Source organism: Rutilus rutilus, assembly GCF_951802725.1.
Source record: "Rutilus rutilus genome assembly, chromosome: 15".
Classification (NCBI taxonomy): domain Eukaryota; kingdom Metazoa; phylum Chordata; class Actinopteri; order Cypriniformes; family Leuciscidae; genus Rutilus; species Rutilus rutilus.
Window position 1 is genome coordinate 5,348,033 of NC_140220.1, and position 19,364 is coordinate 5,367,396.

The 19,364-nt window shown below is 37.0% G+C and overlaps 3 protein-coding genes across 3 annotated transcripts; all 3 read left to right on the forward strand.

The window, feature by feature from the left end:
* The first annotated feature begins 939 nt into the window (after nt 1-939).
* fosab (v-fos FBJ murine osteosarcoma viral oncogene homolog Ab) lies at nt 940-3,108 on the forward strand. The gene is made up of 4 exons (XM_084433196.1): nt 940-1,071; nt 1,455-1,658; nt 1,770-1,877; nt 1,971-3,108. The coding sequence occupies exons 1-4, from the start codon at nt 976-978 to the stop codon at nt 2,598-2,600; spliced, it is 1,038 nt and encodes a 345-aa protein (XP_084289322.1). The 5' UTR covers nt 940-975; the 3' UTR covers nt 2,601-3,108.
* Nucleotides 3,109-7,525: 4,417 nt separating this feature from the next.
* On the forward strand, nt 7,526-11,609 carry tmed10 (transmembrane p24 trafficking protein 10). The gene is made up of 5 exons (XM_084432432.1): nt 7,526-7,786; nt 8,422-8,542; nt 8,759-8,832; nt 9,421-9,547; nt 10,360-11,609. Exons 1-5 carry the CDS (start codon nt 7,601-7,603, stop codon nt 10,479-10,481), a joined length of 630 nt encoding a protein of 209 aa, XP_084288558.1. The 5' UTR covers nt 7,526-7,600; the 3' UTR covers nt 10,482-11,609.
* A 1,145-nt stretch (nt 11,610-12,754) lies between these two features.
* Nucleotides 12,755-19,356, forward strand: eif2b2 (eukaryotic translation initiation factor 2B, subunit 2 beta). Its single transcript, XM_084431852.1, has 8 exons — nt 12,755-13,126; nt 14,011-14,131; nt 15,376-15,527; nt 16,090-16,253; nt 17,291-17,386; nt 17,563-17,700; nt 17,777-17,843; nt 19,169-19,356. Exons 1-8 carry the CDS (start codon nt 12,955-12,957, stop codon nt 19,324-19,326), a joined length of 1,068 nt encoding a protein of 355 aa, XP_084287978.1. The 5' UTR covers nt 12,755-12,954; the 3' UTR covers nt 19,327-19,356.
* Nucleotides 19,357-19,364: the final 8 nt, after the last annotated feature.

Consider the following 19,364-nt stretch of genomic DNA (forward strand, 5'->3'; position numbering starts at 1 on the left):
ATGTGCACATATTAAATGTAATTTAAATGTAATCACGTTTTTTAAAAAAGTTTGAAATCTTACATCACGTGATTGTTTATTGGTCCAGTGATGCAATACGCAGAGCTAAGAGATGAACTCAGCATTTTATTAAAGGAATCCCTCAGTAAAGGTGCGAAGGCAAGTTACAATGGAAATATGTTACTCCTCCGTCATTGGTGTGACACGCCTTTCATTGCGGAAAGGTACGAACACAACCCGAGGCAATGAATGTTTTGAGGAAAGTGTAAGATTTAACAACATTGAGTGTCTGTATTTTGAACGTGTATTTCAGGGTTTGGATCAAATAGCCTAGTTTTTTTTATTTCATGTCATTATAATATAAGTTATATTTATAAAACAGGCTATTATAATACGGTGACATTAGAACTGATAGTACGATTCAAAATGGTTGTAAACTGAGTAGTTAAAAAAGTTGTTTTTAAAACAATGAAAGTATTCTCGAAGTATCTTTACATAATGCTGTAGCTTCACTGCACAGAGTGTTTCCCATCAGCGCTCCGCCTCTTCAGGATGCATTCCATATAAGGTAAATGACGTCGTGGGATACCCTGCTATGGAACGTAATGGATTCCACTCCGTTTTCACTCAGAATGTTCATCTACGAACGTTTTTGCAAACATTTTGTTACGTATTAAGCTTATAAGTGTTTATTAATTACGTATCGATCATGTAATCAGTAAAATGCTTTCCCTGAGACGTGTTTTTCTAACGGTCTCTATGCAACCACTGAGACTGGGAGTCCGACGCAACGCCCTCCTCTGACGTCAGTCGAAGCCTCCCTCATATAAACCCCGCTGAGCTGAAGAGCGGCAGTCAAACTTTGGATACCGAGAGCGGACGAACAGGGAACTAACAAACCGAGGCTCTTTAAACCGTTCTAACTTTCTGGATATATTCGAGCTGGATAGTTCTTGCTTCTCGACTTTTGACAGGATGATGTTTACCAGCCTTAACGCGGACTGCGACGCGTCTTCCCGGTGCAGCACGGCGTCGCCGAGCGGCGAGAGCGTCGCTTATTACCAGACTCAGGTACATATTTGACAGTTATCATTATTGAATTCACTAATGTAGAGCTATTCAGTCTTAAAGGATGATTTATTTGTAGTTTGTTTATGTATATCTCAAGTATTTAAATTATATTATAGCAATAAAAAAACTAGGCTACACTCTGGATTGTTTCAACGGTCAAGTATGGACAAACCCAACCCCGTTGGGTTTAAAAATGTAATTTAATATTTTAACCCAACGGTTGGGTTTGTCAATATTTGACAGTTGAAACAACCCAGCCTTTTTTTTAGAGTGTAATAAACATAAACATAAACTAAATAAATTAGTTGGGTAGGCTAATATATGTTAAATAAATCATTTATAATATCTGCCATATATTAAATGATTTCCTATTTACATTTTAGGATTTCACAGACCTGAGTGTCTCAAGTGCCTCTTTCGTGCCGACTGTCACTGCGATCTCTTCTTGCCCGGACCTGCAGTGGATGGTTCAGCCCATGATTTCATCTGTGGCGCCCTCCAACGGCGGAGCACGACCTTACAACCCGAACCCTAACCCCAAAATGAGGGTCACTGGAACAAAGTCCAACAAGAGAGCCCGAGAACAGGTAAATAATGCACTGACTTTGTTTTTAGGGATGGATCAGCCAGTGCACCCACATTTGTGAATCAATTTGCAGAGTTCAGAAAGTAAAATATCCATGTTATTGCTTCCACAGCTTTCTCCAGAGGAGGAAGAGAAGAAAAGAGTCCGCCGGGAACGAAATAAGATGGCTGCTGCCAAATGCCGCAACCGCAGACGAGAGCTCACTGACACACTGCAATCTGTAAGTATTTCACAGATCTTTGTGGAAACGCCTCATTTACGCAACACATTAAAAGTCTAGTGTCTGACGTTATTTGATTTTTATCTGTAACAGGAAACTGACATACTGGAGGATGAGAAATCTGCTCTTCAAAACGACATCGCCAACCTGCTCAAAGAGAAGGAGAGGTTAGAGTTCATCCTCGCGGCACACAAACCCATCTGCAAGATCCCCGGAGACATGGACATCAGCTTCCCGGAGCCGTCCGTCTCACCCGTCACCTCCCATTCGGTCCCCGAGATCCACAGCGTCACTACCTCAGTAGTTTCCACAGCAAGCGCACCGGTTACAACCTCTTCCAGCAGCTCGCTGTTTTCCAGCACCGACAGCTTCAGCTCCACGGTGAGGATCTCAGACCTGGAGCCCACCTTGGAAGAGTCTCTGGAGCTCCTGGCCAAAGTTGAGCTGGAAACGGCTCGCTCTGTCCCGGACGGGGACCTGTCGAGCTCCATGTACACTCAGGACTGGGAGCCGCTCTACACGTCCGCTAACAGCGACCTGGAGCCCCTTTGCACGCCCGTCGTCACCTGCACTCCGGCCTGCACCACCTACACGTCTTCCTTCATGTTCACCTACCCCGAAAACGACATCTTCCCCAGCTGTGGGCCGGTGCACCGGAGGGGCAGCAGCAGCAACGACCAGTCCTCCAACTCCTTGAATTCCCCGACCCTCCTCACTCTTTGAGAACTCACTATAAACACTTAGAATTTATATTTCTGTCACACAACTTGATATAAAAAGACATTGCAGGGCTATGGAACCGACTCTATCAAGCAATCATGATTGCTTCCTATATTTATCTGAACCATATATGCCTGCCAAATGTAGCAAGATAAGCATGGATCAACTGAATTTATTTTATTTTTGTTGCATTAATGATCTGGTTATTATTGTTAATATCGTTTTTTTGAGTTTACTGGTGCTAGATTTCAATTGTTGTATTAGTGCGTTCTAAGCAATAGAGAACTAATATGTTTTGACTTCACGGTTGATTTCTGAATGTGTGAATTTCATTTACTCAAATGTGTGCTGCCTAACCATTGCATTAAATGGTCTGACGTCCAAGTATGAAGTTTTCTGTGAAAACGTAGTCTCTTTAATTTATGGGATTTTTATTTTTGTACTGAATTGTGAACTTGCGAATTGTTTGCAAAACTAGAAACAATAAATATTAAATGTATACAAAAAAGGATTTGCTTGTGTGAATGTGAGATACTTTTATCGCAGACAAGATTTATTGACATAATGTTTCAGCTGCGCTACGGCACAAACGTTTGGAGTCGGTAAGATTTCATATATTTTGTTTTAAAGAAATGTAATGCTTTTATCGAGCAAGGATGGATGAAAAGTGACAGTAAAGAAGACATTCATAATGTACATATTTAACAGTTTTCAAAACTCAACCATGCATCACATGAATAAATGACATTTAAATATATATCTAAATAGAAAACTGTTATATTTCACAATATTACTGATTTTACTTCAATTTTAATTTTGATCAAATAAATGCGAGCATAAGAGACTTCTTTCAAAAACATAAAAAAAAAGTGTCCTGACCTCAAACCTTTGAACAGTAGTGTATGTCTGTCAGACTAGTATTACAATCTTTTCATAATCATACTTTGTCCTAATATTGAGCTACGCCCTTCGCACCACACCTTTATGGAGAATGGGCATCAGGATCATTTCCTATTAATGTTTAACTGTGCTTTTGTGTTCTGCTCTGGTTCAGACGTAAGTAGTGCTGATAAACATCAAATCAATTCATCTGAATAAATCCTAAATGTCTCAAGACTCATTGAAACCCATAACCAGAGCCCATTACGATTAGTTTGCATTATTTTATCTACTAGCCCAAAGTAATTGCAGCGGAAATGATGTTGCTCATGTGCGTAAGAGACGGAGACGCAATCACGCCATTATACGGAGGTCACTTCCTTCCCCTTTCACACTTATCGCGGTTGCACACTTAACAAAACGTGACTGTGACCTCAAGAACATGAGGACCTTCTTCCTTTTCTATGAGCTGTATGCTTTTTATGCTGACTTATCTCGTCATTAAGTTAGTGGCTATTAAAATGATACTTTTTTGTTATCAAACAAGTATTCATTACTCCCATGAGCTCATTGTTTCTGCCTTAAAAAAAATCACATTTTTATGTATTTCTGAAATACAAAACTTCACTCTATCACTCTAAATTGTAATGTGGACTCGTGCATTTTCTGTAAAGCTGCTTTGAAACGACGTGTATTGTGAAAAGCGCTATAAAAATAAATGTGAATTGAATTGAATATTAAAAAAGAGGGATTTTTTCAGACAAAATTTAGTCAGCAAAAGACTACATAAGCGTTAAACATCGGTAAAGCTCAAAACTACTGCTTTGTATCTCCAGCAGCAGACACAGACGATCAGTGAGATTGTGGCCCTGACGTGAAATCACGTAGCATGTAATAATTCCCTGTCTATTAATACAATCGGCAGACCCCAGAGAGAGGCAGAGACAGAAATAGCAGGTGCGCTGCTTCACCATCAGCATCAACAGCAGTAAAATTAGACCACGGTGACGCCGACCTGCGTCGATGCTGCAGCCCAGGGGAGGGAACAGACAGGCAACGTACGCTGGAGAAAAAAGCAGGAGAAAAGGGAAAAAAAGCAGAGAGAATCCAGGCTAAAGATAGACCATAATGCACTGCTCCCTCCCCTCACTGATGAAGACACACAGTTGGATCGCCGCCATTTTCTATATCATCTGGTGGATGATCACCAAACTAAGGCTCATTCAGACTGGCTGTTTGTTTAGATATAGACACGTTTATGAATGTATTCAGCTGCTATAGGTTCTCCATTACTAGGACATGATTGATAATGTCACACTGATTTTACAGTAGACAACCCTTCACCCAGAGATCATATACAGTAATAAATATGAGCAGCTGCCTATATATTGCATGACATCACACTTGAGTCCACAAAGGCTTGGCTTTAAAGCAAGGACATATTTAGCTGATTTTCAATATGAATGTAATTCTCCAGATGAATGCAGATTTGACTGATTGTTCAGATCTTTAAATCTCTTTGACGTTATCTGAGCAGGTCGCTAATGCTGTGTCAATGGCAAAACCTCTCTCTCAAGGAGACCAAAAATAAAGTGCAACAAAATATGAAAAATAAATAAAATATTGCTAATTTCAAGGGTAATTTCAGATTCAGCTGAATGACTTTCTGATAAACTGATTTTCAGGGGTATTTATATGAGGGAATTGTTCTAGACAGTGTGATGACATTCATAAATGGAAAAAAACTAAATCTAAACAAATTATGGATTTTACATATTAAATATTAAAATAAAAAAGCAGCTGTTAATAACGCACAGGGGTCAAGATACCATAACTAACAGTAACTGATTAGATGTAATCTGGAAGTACATGTAATTGGATTATATTATGTTTTAAAATACTCGTAATCAGACTGCAGTTACTTTTTTCTTGATTACATTATTACATTATGTTATTCTCGCAATCAAAATAAATAAATAAAATTAAGTTCATGGCTCTCCGGTGTTGGTTAATGGTCACACGACAAGCAGGTAAACAAATAAAATCTTTTTTACTAAGTGTTTTATTTTTTAATTTGTTTAATTTATTTTAATTTTTTATGACTGAATTACTTAATAGCTTTTCATGAAACCCCTGCAGTTCCATCATGAACACCAGTCTGGGAAACCATTAATGCACTTCATGCTGTTGATAACAAAGAAAGGCATACATTTTCTTTCTTTTTGTATTTTTATATCAATATGTTACAAGATTATCCTATTCAAATCAATGTGATAAACAACAAGTTAGGTCAAAAGTAATCTAAAAGCAATTAACTAGAATTTTTGTCGTGTCATTTGGAATCAGTAACCGACTACAATTTGTAAGTAATCTATAGCAGCACTGATCATAACTTAGATTAAAATAATATATTTTAACACTGGTTGAATATGATTTAACTTTTCTAACTTTAGTTAGTGTGTAATGTTGCTGTTTGAGCATAAACAACATCTGCAAAGTTACAACGCTCAAAGTTCAAAGCAAAGGGAGATATTTTCTTTTAAACAAATTGCTTTTTAAGGACTACAACAAACGGCTGGTAGGGACTACACAAGCTTCCTCCCGGGTTAGTGACATCAACAACCCTAGAATTTACATAAACCCCACCCCCGGGAACGCGATTTATAGATTATCAAGACAGAATATGCTAATCAATGACTAGAAGATATCTACACATAAGCTCCATAAATTCACAAACTAACCATTCAGAAATGTTGTCTACATGTTGTCACTTCTTCTTGAGTCTCCCCATCTTTCTGACTTCGGTTTGAACATAAAAGGCTAAAAGTTTTTTACATTTCCAGTGTATGTCTTTGTGAGGTAAAAGGACACAAGCTGTTGAAGCTCCGCCCCCTGTGCCGGGAGCAGCAGCTCATTTGCATTTAAAGGAACAGACACAAAAACGGTGCGTTTTTACCCACCCTCAAAAAGTGACAATTTGAACATGCTATGTAAAAATATCTGTGAGGTATTTTGAGCTAAAACTTCACACACACACTCTGGGGACATCAAAGACTTATTTTACATCTTGTGAAAAGATACCACCCCTTTAAAGACCCACTGCCAAATGCCTTGAAACACACAGTTTTATTCAGTGTGTAGACAATTTCCACTGAAGCAGGAAGACAGGGCGAGACATTTCGATCAGCTCCTCCCCTTTAAAAAAAATAGCCAATAGCGTTTTGTTTATATCACAGCTCGGCCAAAACCGTTGAGCTCAGTAAAGCCGCAGTTTCCTCCTAATCTCTAACATTTCTCCTCATAATCTCCTCCATATCGCTTTAAAAAACAGCATTCTGTGCAGAATTCAAATGGGTCCGATACGTTTTGTGGTCTGCGCCGAACTATCTGCTATTGTGTTTTTGGACCGAAGCAGACTGTTCGCGTGACACTAACATGAAACCAGACTTCATTCCCTCTAATGGAAAGCACATTTACACTGTCTGAATCGTTCCCTTTCCCCTATTGGCACATGTAGAAAACAGTAAACGTGTGAACAAGTGACCGATTTCGGCTGCAGCTTCAGCATATTTATAATGTAGGGGGTGGAGCTTCAGATTCTAGAGAGCATTTGATTGGACAGAACATCTGATGTAAAAAGCTGAAATATGTTATCATGAAACATGAAGCTTGATATTGGCAGAAGTGAGAATGCTTATATCTTCTAAATGCGAATTTTGTCATTGTTTTGGAGCACACTAGCTTATAGATAACACAACAGTAAGGCTAACATATTCATACATTTTGTATGGAAAATATACATAAAAGGACTTCACATGAGCATAATTTTATCCGCCAAAATTGAATTGGTTTCATTTTGTCACATACGAGGGTATTTTGCCCTGAGTCCGTGCAAATTTCAGACCTTGCATAACATATCTCAAAAAGTAAAAGAACAAACATTTTGTATACAGGATATGTGCAACGTGTTCTAGCGACGTCTGCGCTACCCCTTGCATCTCCACGAGCTGGCGCTCTCGACACGCAGAGAATCGCAGACGCAGTGCGCGTGCGCGGAGTGAGGAGTGCGCAGGCGCAGTGCGCAGCTCGACCCGGGCCTGCAGTAGTGGAGCGATCAGCTCGTCATGGCGCGGTTCCGTGTGCTCTCGCTCTCTATCTCGCTGTTGTTTGTGGTTCAGTCCGTCGTGTCGATCTCATTTTACCTGCCGGTGCGCAGCAGAAAGTGTTTGCGGGAGGAGATCCATAAAGACGTGCTCGTTACCGGAGAATACGAGATCAGCGAGCAGCCGAACACGAAAACCAACCTGAAGGTGACGTCACTCGACACATATACAGGATTAACGATTAAAACTATTCACACAAACAATCGTTACACTTATAATCAACTATTACATTACGTTTGACTGGAGTTTTCAGTTAATTTGTGATGACTGTTAACGGTTGTGTGAGTTTAAACTCAAGGCCTTATGTTAGTGCTACATGGCGCTTCCTGGTTGGACGGTGATTTAATGGTTTAATTAACTTCGTTTTTAAGCTGGTTAAATAAATCAAAACACTTGTGTAAATGATATTTTGCCTTTATTTAGCAATATAAAGTGGGTAAAGAATAAAAGCGGATGTAGTTTTTGTGTTTTCCTTCGGATCTCATTCACTCTAGTTATAACACGTCAGTCTTACATACTCGCATGGACATATGTAATACGTATATATAATAAGTATTAAAGCTTATAATATACATATCAGTGTAAGAAGATTTAACTAAACATTATTGATCAGTGCTGCATTCATTAATCATTTAATTATGATAATAACATATTGGTTACCTTTCTGGCCTTCATAATGCAATGCCTTTTGATCTTACATATAATAACTTTAGACGTTTCATATATATATATTTGTCTGCTGTTTGGCTTTTACTGAATATCGAATGTTGTAACCCTGTTAGATCACAGACTCCTCTGGACACATCCTCTATGTGAAAGAAGATGCAACCAAGGGCAAGTTTGCCTTCACCACAGAAGACTACGACATGTTTGAGGTGTGCTTCGAGAGCAAGTCACCTATGGGTGAGTGTTTCACACATCCTCACACTTCTCCAACTGATGCTTTTGATAAAACCATCGGTCCTTGGCTGACATGTGGTCAGCTTAAAGTGATATTTACTGTTATTACTATGGGAAGTACATGAAACAGGGACACTGTAAAATAAAGTGTTACCAAAATCTGATTCTGAATCAGCACTGATATGCTGTATGAATTCAGAATTGATGTCTTTGTTTTAGGAACAGGAAGAGTTCCTGACCAACAGATCAACTTGGACATGAAGCACGGTGTTGAGGCCAAAAATTATGAAGAGGTTTGTTTGCTCATGCTTAACACAAGCTGATTTTGATTTGCTATTTTATATCATTTGTCGATTTCAAAATTCTAGATTACACTGCCATTCAAAAGTTTAGGGTCAGTAAGATTTAAAATGTTTTTGGATAAAAATACAGTAAAACGGTAATATTGTGAAATATTACTACAGGTTTTACATTTTAATAGTTTTTGAAATGTAATTCATTCCTGTGATCAAAGCTGAATCTTCAACATCATTACTCCAGTCTTCAGTGTCACATGATCCTTCTTTATCCTTTACTTTAAGCAAAATTGGAATATTGCATAAAACATTTGGGATACATTTTTCAATATAGAAAGTTCAAAAGAACAGCATTTATTTGCAATAGAAATGTTTTGTAACATTAAATGTCCTTACCGTCACACTTGATTAATTTAATGCATCCTTGCAGAATAAAAATATGAATTTATTTAAAAATAAAATCATACTGACCCCAAACTTTTGAACGGTAGTGCACATTGCATTTGGAGAGTATCTACACCTACTTTTGCTGGCAGATTTGTAGCTGTTGTTTTGAAGTCATCCTGATTGTGCCGCTTTGTTCAGATTGCCAAGGTAGAGAAACTGAAGCCCCTGGAGGTGGAGCTCCGTCGGCTGGAGGATCTCTCTGAGTCTATTGTCAATGACTTTGCCTACATGAAGAAGAGAGAGGAGGAGATGAGAGATACTAATGGTAAGAACTAACCCACTGAAGTTTCGTTCCAGCTCTAAGCAAGATTGGATAACAGGCCCTGTTTACTCCTGGTATTAAGATGCGTTTTGGTCGATCGGATCACAAGTGGACGAGGGAGACACATATCCGTTTACACCTGGTGTTTTAATCTGTCTCTTTTGTCCACTTTCGATCACTTCTGTCCTGATTTCTTCGAGGGGAGGGTCTATGAGTGGGTAAATGTATGGGCTTTTTCAGATCTTTCGATCTAATGGACAAAATAAGCTCACGCAATTTACACATGAATGCGAAAGGAAACGATGGGAAAACACACGGAGAGCTTCAGCTTTAGTTTCTGCTCTGACAGCCTCAAGACCAGCTGAACGCTGTGAGTGTGTGTTAGAAATCAGGAGTGGTGAGAGAACATTGAGCTTGGTACGTTTTTCATCTTTAAACCAAACTTGGGTCTCCAGCTAAAGTTTAAATCCCGTCTGGCTAGAGCTCTTCCCATATTGTACCCACATTAGGTCAATAGACGGAGAGTAGATGGTCTTTTGTGGCTGTTTGAATACATGAGCATTTACACTACGAAAGCAATCCAGTCTAATGCATTTTCATCTTCCTCTGGAAGTGATCGAAAGTGGTCGAGCTCAAAACGTTTTAGACCCCGTTTACTCCTGTATTTAGTGTCGTCCACTTGTGATCCGATCGACCAAAACGCATCTTAATACCAGGTGTAAACGGGGCCTAAGTGTCTTCTAAATGAACCAATATCGATGTGTATGCATTATTTTGTGTGAGAATCGTTTCTGATGTCCTGTCGTGTTTTGCAGAGTCCACCAACACACGCGTGCTGTACTTCAGCATCTTCTCGATGTGCTGTCTGATCGGTCTGGCCACGTGGCAGGTCTTCTACCTGCGCCGTTTCTTCAAGGCCAAGAAGCTCATTGAGTAAAAATCTGCCTGTACAATCAGGGACCCAGAACTACTTCCTGACATCAGAACCTCCGGCCCCTGACATTTGCTTTGCCTCGGCGATCTGTTCTGGTCACCGCAGGCGACCTGAAGTTTATCGGGAGTGGACGTGCATCAGGGAATTCTCTGGGGAAGCGTTTGATGCTTGACGGCCAAATTGTCTTTCAGTGCGTGTACGTTTTTGATACAAGCTTGCTCAGTATCATTTGGGAAAAAACAAAACACCCAGTCTTTCAAATTTTGTTCTGATTTTTTTTGTTTTTTTGTTGTATTTATACTAAATGACAGCACAAGCCCCTATAACTGATAAAAGATGCGCTCCTGTGAGAGAAACTTTGCGGTCATCCTGTCGGTCATTGAATGTGTGTGTTATTAATTATCATTTGGAAGGATAGAATGATTGCGTCAGCCTTTAGTCACGAAGTTCTCATGAACTGATGTGTTTAGCTGTCTTTCAAACACAAGTAGAAAGACTTGTTTTGAAAATGCAAAGCCATTTTGTTTAAAATGAAGTCCCACTCGCTGCAAGTGAACTGAGCGAACGCACATCATCAGAGCTTCATTCTGACGTTGAGAAATGTACTAATTTTCTTTTAAAGCGGTTTTATTTTGGGGGGGCCAGAATCTCATTTTAGTTTGTTCATGGGAAAGCCTGAGTTCATCTGTAATTACAGTCTTTATTTGTTGATTGTTCGTAGTTAGTTTCTCCACAGACTGAATAAATGTTCAATCCAGCAGGACTCCTGCAGTGGGCTTGAGGTTAAAGGTGTGTAAATGCCATCATTGCTGCCCCATCAATTCTGCTGTCTTTAATGGTTTGATTTGTAACCGGATCTACCCGTGATCGACAGATCAAACTAGACTTTTAGTTTTGGATTTTCTCTTCTTTTCAAATGCTTTTATGGAATAGTGGTTACACGCGTCCTGGGTGGAAGATTTGGATCAGATTTATTATTATTATTATTATTATTTGCTACCAGTGGTTTAATTCTTTGCTCCAGTGTTCAATCTTTTTCTGCAGCAATGTTTTTTCTTCGATTAATTTTGGTGAAAGTGGATTTCAGAAATATAATTGGCTTGTCATTCAATAAAAATTGTTAGAAAATTATTTTGAGTGTTTGTCAGTTACTGTCGAATGATGTTGTGATGTAATCTCGGACTTGACAGTCATTATCATCTGAGAGAATCTGAACATTTTAAAGGTATAATGGAGGATTTTTTACTTCCGGGTGGATCACCTATACTATTGGTCCTCCTAATTGTCAATCATTCTGGTGAATCAATCAAACTTATTCAAAAAGTGGAGAGGGCGGGTCTTATCTAAAATTCGGAAAGATCCTCCACTATACCTTTAAACTATAATAAACTATAAAAATATTTGAAGTTTGTTAGATTCATCTTATTATAACCATTATATTTACACATTTTGAATAAAGATGGGAAAATAGAGGCAATAAAACAATTTAACTATTAAAGCAAAGTTCAGTGCGTTTATAATTACAGACATGCTTTATTTAGCCACATAACTTGAAATGATAACATACAATGCCTTCTGCATAATATTCTTATAGGCTACTCTGCAGATACATTTTTGTGAAAAGATCATTATGAGGTGATTAATATTAGGAGCAATAACATCGCACAAAACCTACTTAAATACTTTTTGTTTTAATTGATTGCTTTTGATTCCGAAATGTTAAATGTTCCTGTTTCTTGAATGTCATTAGAATGGTTTCTAAAAGATAATGTAACGCTGAGGAATAATGATGCTGAAAATTCAGATTAAATCTTAAAATATATTAATTTCAAATCATAATATTTCACAAAATTAGTTTTTAATGTATTTTTGTGTATTTACGCTTATATTGTGAGCATGACAGACTTTAAAAAGAAATCTTACCAAACCCAAACTTTTAAAAATCATAAACCACCATGTTTTATATAGCCACCACTTTTAAATGGTAAATAAATTACAGTGCATTGTGCACAATATTATAATAAGCTACCTGCTTCATTTTACATGCAGAAAACTAATTCTACTCAATCCCATTATAAAATTTTTCATTTAAAGAGTGTTATTGTATATTAGCTGATTTAAATTCCTAGCATCATACAATTAAACGAATGTACATTTTTTAATGTAATAAGATTTAATATTTTTATATAATATTTAATAATATAATATTTATAGGATTTTTGCAAATAATGAGTTGCTGGATGTAAAATATGGGTATTGAGACGATAGTGAGTGTTGATGTGGATTGACGGTTGGTGGGGCTGTTACAACACAGTCCTGATCGCCGCTAAACAGCAGAAGAAGAGCCGGACTCGCTCATGACCCGGAGGAGGTTCTTCTGTCTGGGTCCGTGAGGGTTCAAGCTGTCAGGAGAAACAACTCGCTGTGATCAGAGCTTTACTAGACATTCTCTGGCTTTACTGAGACACAAGACAAAATGCCCGGCGCCGATAAAGAGACGGATCTGTCCGAGCGCATCGAGTCGTTTCTGTCCGAGCTGAAGCGCTGCGGGAGCGGGGCAGGATCTCTCCGGGGCTCCGCGGAAACTGCCCGAGAAACGAGCGCTTTACTCCGCAGAATCACCGCACAGGCCCGCTGGAGCAACGCCGGTGAGTGAGAACCGTGAGAACCCGAGATCGGATCAGAACCAGAACCCGAGCGCTGCTCCAGATGCTGCTCGGATTCTTTCTTTCTGTTTTTTATTGCTGAGAACGGAAATATACAGAAAAATAAGCATACAGCACTTATTACCTACCAACTACAACAATGACAAAACAACAAATATAATAAAATAATAATAATAATCTTGCCATCCTATGACTTAATTAATTGTGAATTTTGTAGATGTATATAAAATATGATCATCCTCATGTGAGGGACCCCCATTCTAAAATGTAAAAGGCAGCTATACAGTATTTTCATGTATACAATACATAGGACGAAAAGTAAATAATAATTTATTTATTTTAATTATTAGTTTTATTTTAAAAATACTTCGTTTCTATTTAGTTACATTGTTTTTTTTACATTAGTTAGATTAAGTTGTTTTCTACTTACAATAGAAATCTACTGTAACTTGAATGTAATATTTATTGCCAATTTTATTATCTATTTATATCTATTGTCTAATATCTATTTTATTATCCAAGTAGTTTTTTAAAATTATTTTAATCTAAAATTGTTTTTTATTTTAATGTAACTTATTTATTTTAATCTATTTTTTATTTATTAAAATATTTTTTATGGTTTATTTAAATATTTTTGGTTTATATTTATTTATTTTAGTCTATTTTTTTTTAATCATTTCTATTATTTATCTTTACATTTGTAAACTCTTCGACAACTATTTTTTTGTTTATATGTATTTATTTTAGTCTAATCTTATTTTTATTACATCTGTCAACTTTTCGACAGACACCCTAGCACTCCCCGGGCCCCAGTTTGATCCCCCCTGGTTTAACAGGATCTTGAATTCTCCGGTGTCCTCTTTCAGGTGAGCTGATGGAAATCATCCGGAAGGAGGGCCGGCGGATGACAGCAGCCCAGCCGTCTGAGACCACCGTCGGGAACATGGTCCGCAGGGTGCTGAAGATTATTCGAGAAGAGTATGCGAGGTGAGACACTCAGGATGTATCCGAAATAGCCCATTTAACTTTATTCGGTCTTCCTTTCCACTAATATATTAAGCTTGAAGGAGTGAACTACAGAAGTTGAAATGGTATGCATCAGCATCATCTTTGGTACGCATACTAACATGTTCTTTAAATATATCACTCAGACAAACCAACAAACATCCAATCAAGTGTCAGCATTTCTTCAACATGAATGACAGATGACAGTTATAATACCAATTTTGTCCACTGGGAGGCACTGGAAAAATGAATGATTTTAGGTCTAATTGTTTTCCATCAATTTGTTTTCCTGAATTTTTCTTGATTTCCTTTTTTAATCAGTCTCTTTCGAAACTATCTTGTATTTTTCAAAGCTGTTTCATCAAATCGTATTATCACTGTATCAGTGGAGATTACAGACTGTTAACTTTGCAGTACAAGTATATTTGGAAAGATGCATGGCAGTTGTCACCTATTTGCTTACATTATTAGTCTCCTATATTAGTTTTCGGGACGGATTTCGCGGGAAACGGCATACTTTCATCAGTTGTCCGCACATGTTTATGCATAGGCTATCTGTAAATAACAGAAAGAAGGTCGGTCCACTACTATATGCAACGAAAGTAACTTGAAGCCACAACAAATTGATCCTTGAACTGAAGAGTTTGCAAGCGAAAAGGGAAAGCGACAGTACCGTTAGTAATAAAGCACGAATCAACATCATTTGCATAGCATCACAGTGCAATGTTTATGTTGGTAACAATGTCAATCTCTAAAGAGTTGGAATATTAGCCTATACATTAAAGATAGCCTTGCTAAGTATGTAGCCTACTAGTTTAAACTATTGATTTATAAGCCGCTTAGCACTTACCTTATGACATATTTTCAGATATTAGTCTTTCATTATTGTGAGTTTTTGATGTTAGCTGCATTGTTGTGACATTCCAAATGATAAGAAGGCGATCATCTGAAACGTCGAGTAAGTTTATCGAGTTACTTGTCTTGTATCAGCGCGTTTTAAACCATCAGATTCATCCGCGCCGAACCACAACTCGCATAATTACCAAAACAATATTCCTCCGCAAGCAATTGCAGTTTACGCTTCAACCGCTAGAGGGCCTAAAGTCACAGTGTAGCTTTGAGGTTTAAAAATGTATCAGCATACACGTTTATGAACGTGATATAGTGCGTAAATTATAGCAGAATGTGAATCATCAGAGATCATGTGTCTCTCTCTCTCTCCTCAGGTCCAGAGGCAGCAGTGAGGAGACGGATCAGCAGGAATCTCTGCACAAGCTGCTGACGTCTGGAGGATCCAGCGAGGACAACTTCAGACAGCACTTCACTCATCTCAAAGCCAACGTCATCGAAGCCATCAACGAGCTGCTGACAGAACTGGGTGAGAACTCAGGACCAGAGCAGTGGATAAACTACAGTCAAACCAACAATTATTCAGACACCAGATATCATTTATATATATATATATTTTTTTTTTGTACTTGTGGGTGCAGGACACTATAGTTCATTTACGTAAGTGAAGATAGCAAAATAAAGTAAACTGACATATTATACCCAAAAATTCTTCAAACAGTGAAATTAATAAAAATTTGGGACCAAAGATTATTCAGACACTTATGTGTTTTTTCTTTAATTGCTAATGTGAACTTTTTACACCACAGACTGAACAAAATTAAGCATGGCTTGATAATTGGTTGACCTAAATTGGAATTATCTATTTGTGTACTTAAAGTTAACAAGCTGACAGCTATTCAACCTAATTCATTTGTGAGACAGTCTAACAGAAGGATGGACAAAACCAGTGAAATATCAACTGATTTGATAAATCGAATAAACTGTGATAATGTGAGAAATGTTGAAGGTGTCTGAATACATTTTGGTTTGACTGTGTGTGTTCTTGTAATGCTAAATATGACTGATGAAATGTTTGTGTGTGTTTTCAGAGGGCACCACCGACAACATCTCCATGCAGGCGCTGGAACACATCCACTCCAACGAGGTCATCATGACCATCGGCCGCTCCAGAACGGTGGAAGCTTTCCTGAAAGACGCCGCGCGGAAACGCAAGTTCCATGTCATCGTTGCCGAGTGTGCGCCTTTCTGCCAGGTGAGAACATGCTTGCATTCACTGTGGTTTACTAAAGCGGCTCTCGCAAACAACACATCTCAGTCCTGGCAGATTTAGTAATAGCAGAACAGACAGCCAAGAATTAACAACACTGTCATTATACATTACAATAATGTTTAATTATTATTAAATATTATTATTATTAGATTATAATTATTAAATATGATATTTAATAATTTATAGTATTATGAAATAATATAAATTATTATAATTATTGACATCATAATTAGAATGTAATAATAAATAATCAACATTTTAATTATTATTATTATTATTATTATAATAATTATGTTCTTGTCATCAATACATAAAGTATAATAAATTAATAAATAATAAATTAATATATTTAAACGTTTAATAATAGTTGTATATATATATATATAAATATTTAAATATTTAATATATATATAATATATATTTTATATTTAATATTTAAATTAAATGTAATATTTAATCATTTATTATATTGTTAAATAATATAAATTATTATAAATATTAAAAAATAATACTAATAAATATAATGTAATGATAAATAATTAAACATTTTTATATATTATGTCTTGTCATTAATTACATAATGATAAAAAATATTAATAATTTTAATATTATATAATATTATATTATAATATTATATATATATCATGGCATTATATTTAATACATTTTTAATAATTATACTATAATAAATATTACATAATTATTAAACATTTTAATAATATTATTATTGAATTTTTTTAATCATTAATAAATGCATAATATATTCGATTTTACTATTTAAATTATTTTTTTATGTTATTATCTAAAAAATATTTTTTTATAATATATTTATTTATACTATTAGTATTATTTATTAAAAAAATAAATTTTTATATGAATTAAGTTTTATATGAAGGTTTTAATAGGTTAACTTCACATTTATTTAAGTTTTTTAAGCACGTGTATTTGGTGGTGTTGTAAATGTTCAGGTCCTTGAAAATAACTCGACTAAACTCACATAAACTCCTTTTCGTCCATCAGGGGCATGAAATGGCCACAATTCTTTCCAAAGAGGACATCGAGACAACGGTCATCCCAGACGCTGCCATTTTCGCTGTCATGTCAAGAGTCAATAAGGTGAAATAATGGACTGATGTGTGATGCACCAACAGAATATTCAAGATTTATCCTAATTGCCTAGAAATGTCATCACTAACAGGAAACAAAACAATTCTGTTTTAAGTATGTCACACACACAGGCATTAGTTTCTTGATGAATGCTGAAAGCGCTTGTTTCCGTGTGTGTTGTCCAGGTCATCATCGGCACACAGACGGTTCTGGCTAACGGGGGTCTGCGGGCTCTTAATGGCACACACACACTGGCTCTGGCTGCAAAGCATCACTCGACTCCTCTCATCGTGTGCGCTCCCATGTTCAAGCTCTCACCACAGGTATCTGACACACCGCACACAGTGCAGTCACTACATAATATCCTGAAGATGCTGATTTGTGTCTTTGTTGTTGTAGTTTCCCAATGAGGAGGACACGTTTCACAAATTTGTTTCGCCACACGAAGTTCTTCCCTTCACTGAAGGTAATGTCACACGGCATTTTACTCCTTTTTAATGAAATGATTTGCACTTTTACACATTCAATCAAAGAGTGTAGCACCTGTTATTTTTGGTTTGTATTATTAAATGAGGCCATTTGATGCTTTTTAATGTTTTCTCTGATCGGATAGCTATCCGTTTTTGAAAAGACCAGGTGTAAATACATACAGAAGTGAACACTGAGAACATTAAAGTGATTACGTGTTTATTTATTGTGTGATTGCCGCCAAAGCCAGAGAATTAATGGGCTGGCAATATAAAAAACAAAGATGAGGATGCGTAAAAAGCCGAGTTTTAAAACATTTATGACACGAACCCTCATGTTTTGCTTGTATATAGAGCTGTCACTGTAATACTTATGAGTTCTGACACATCTCTGTCCTTTACTGACTACCTTTCACAACTGTCTTGATAACGTCGAGTATGTAAAATCGTTGAAGTGACTCCCGTGAGCACAGAATTGTGACGAATGTTGCTCTTAGTGACGTAAAAGTCGCATTAATTCCCGATATGACTGTTCAGACTGAGGTCGCATTGCAAAACATCTGACCTGAATCTGATTTACTACCACATATGTGACCCTGGAATACAAAAGTCACATGGGTATATTTGTGGCAATAGCCGACAATTCATTGTTTGGGTCAAAATTATAGATTTCTCTTTAATGGCAAAAATCATTAGGATATCAAGTAAAGATCATGTTCCATAAAGATATTTTGTGAATATATATATATATATAAAACACATTTATTTTTGTGAGTGAATGCAGCACAATCGCGAACATAAATGGGCAACTTTAAAGGAGATTTGGTCAATGTTTACATTTTTTTGCACCCTCAGATTCCAGATGTTCAAATTGTGGTATCTCGGTCCTATCCTAACAAACCATACATCAATTGAAAGCTTATTTATTCAGCTTTCATGTGACGTATAAATCTCAATTTCATAAAATTGCGCCATGTGACTGGTTTTGTGGTCACAAATGGGAATTGAAAAGATCATGTTCCATGTGGTTTGTGCCGTTCACACGGTCATGACAAAAACAGTCTTCAATGCATTTACACTGTTCTGACCATCAGGGGCATTTCGAGCGCTTCAAACCAGTGAACTATTATGCGGAGCAACTGGTTCATTCGATTGAATTTCAAAAAGCTTTGTTTCTCCCATCACTACATTTAAAGCATGATAACCTATACTAGTACAGCCGATTAAAAAAAGACCTTTTAAAATGGCATCATATGGCCTCTTTAATAATGCTGTTTCTATTAAGATGTTGAATATGAATCTGAAATGAAATTTGTGTTTCCAGGTGAGATCTTATCTAAGGTCAACGCTCACTGTCCGGTATTCGACTACGTCCCTCCTGAACTCATCACACTGTTCATCTCCAACATCGGTGGAAACGCTCCGTCGTACATTTACCGTTTGATGAGTGAACTTTACCACCCTGAAGATCACGAACTTTAAGTCTGGAAAATAAAGAATCTCTGACTCGCATGTTTGTG

What these genes read in the sequence shown, in the direction of transcription:
- fosab (XM_084433196.1), top strand. Translation starts at nt 976, where the DNA reads ATGATGTTTACCAGCCTTAACGCGGACTGCGACGCGTCTTCCCGGTGC. An exon ending in TCGCTTATTACCAGACTCAG is followed by an intron (nt 1,072 to 1,454) that starts GTACATATTTGA and finishes TTTACATTTTAG; the next exon opens with GATTTCACAGACCTGAGTGT. An exon ending in TCACTGACACACTGCAATCT is followed by an intron (nt 1,878 to 1,970) that starts GTAAGTATTTCA and finishes TATCTGTAACAG; the next exon opens with GAAACTGACATACTGGAGGA.
- tmed10 (XM_084432432.1), top strand. Translation starts at nt 7,601, where the DNA reads ATGGCGCGGTTCCGTGTGCTCTCGCTCTCTATCTCGCTGTTGTTTGTG. An exon ending in CGAGAGCAAGTCACCTATGG is followed by an intron (nt 8,543 to 8,758) that starts GTGAGTGTTTCA and finishes TCTTTGTTTTAG; the next exon opens with GAACAGGAAGAGTTCCTGAC. An exon ending in GGAGATGAGAGATACTAATG is followed by an intron (nt 9,548 to 10,359) that starts GTAAGAACTAAC and finishes CGTGTTTTGCAG; the next exon opens with AGTCCACCAACACACGCGTG.
- eif2b2 (XM_084431852.1), top strand. Translation starts at nt 12,955, where the DNA reads ATGCCCGGCGCCGATAAAGAGACGGATCTGTCCGAGCGCATCGAGTCG. An exon ending in TCATGTCAAGAGTCAATAAG is followed by an intron (nt 17,387 to 17,562) that starts GTGAAATAATGG and finishes TGTGTTGTCCAG; the next exon opens with GTCATCATCGGCACACAGAC. An exon ending in AGTTCTTCCCTTCACTGAAG is followed by an intron (nt 17,844 to 19,168) that starts GTAATGTCACAC and finishes TTGTGTTTCCAG; the next exon opens with GTGAGATCTTATCTAAGGTC.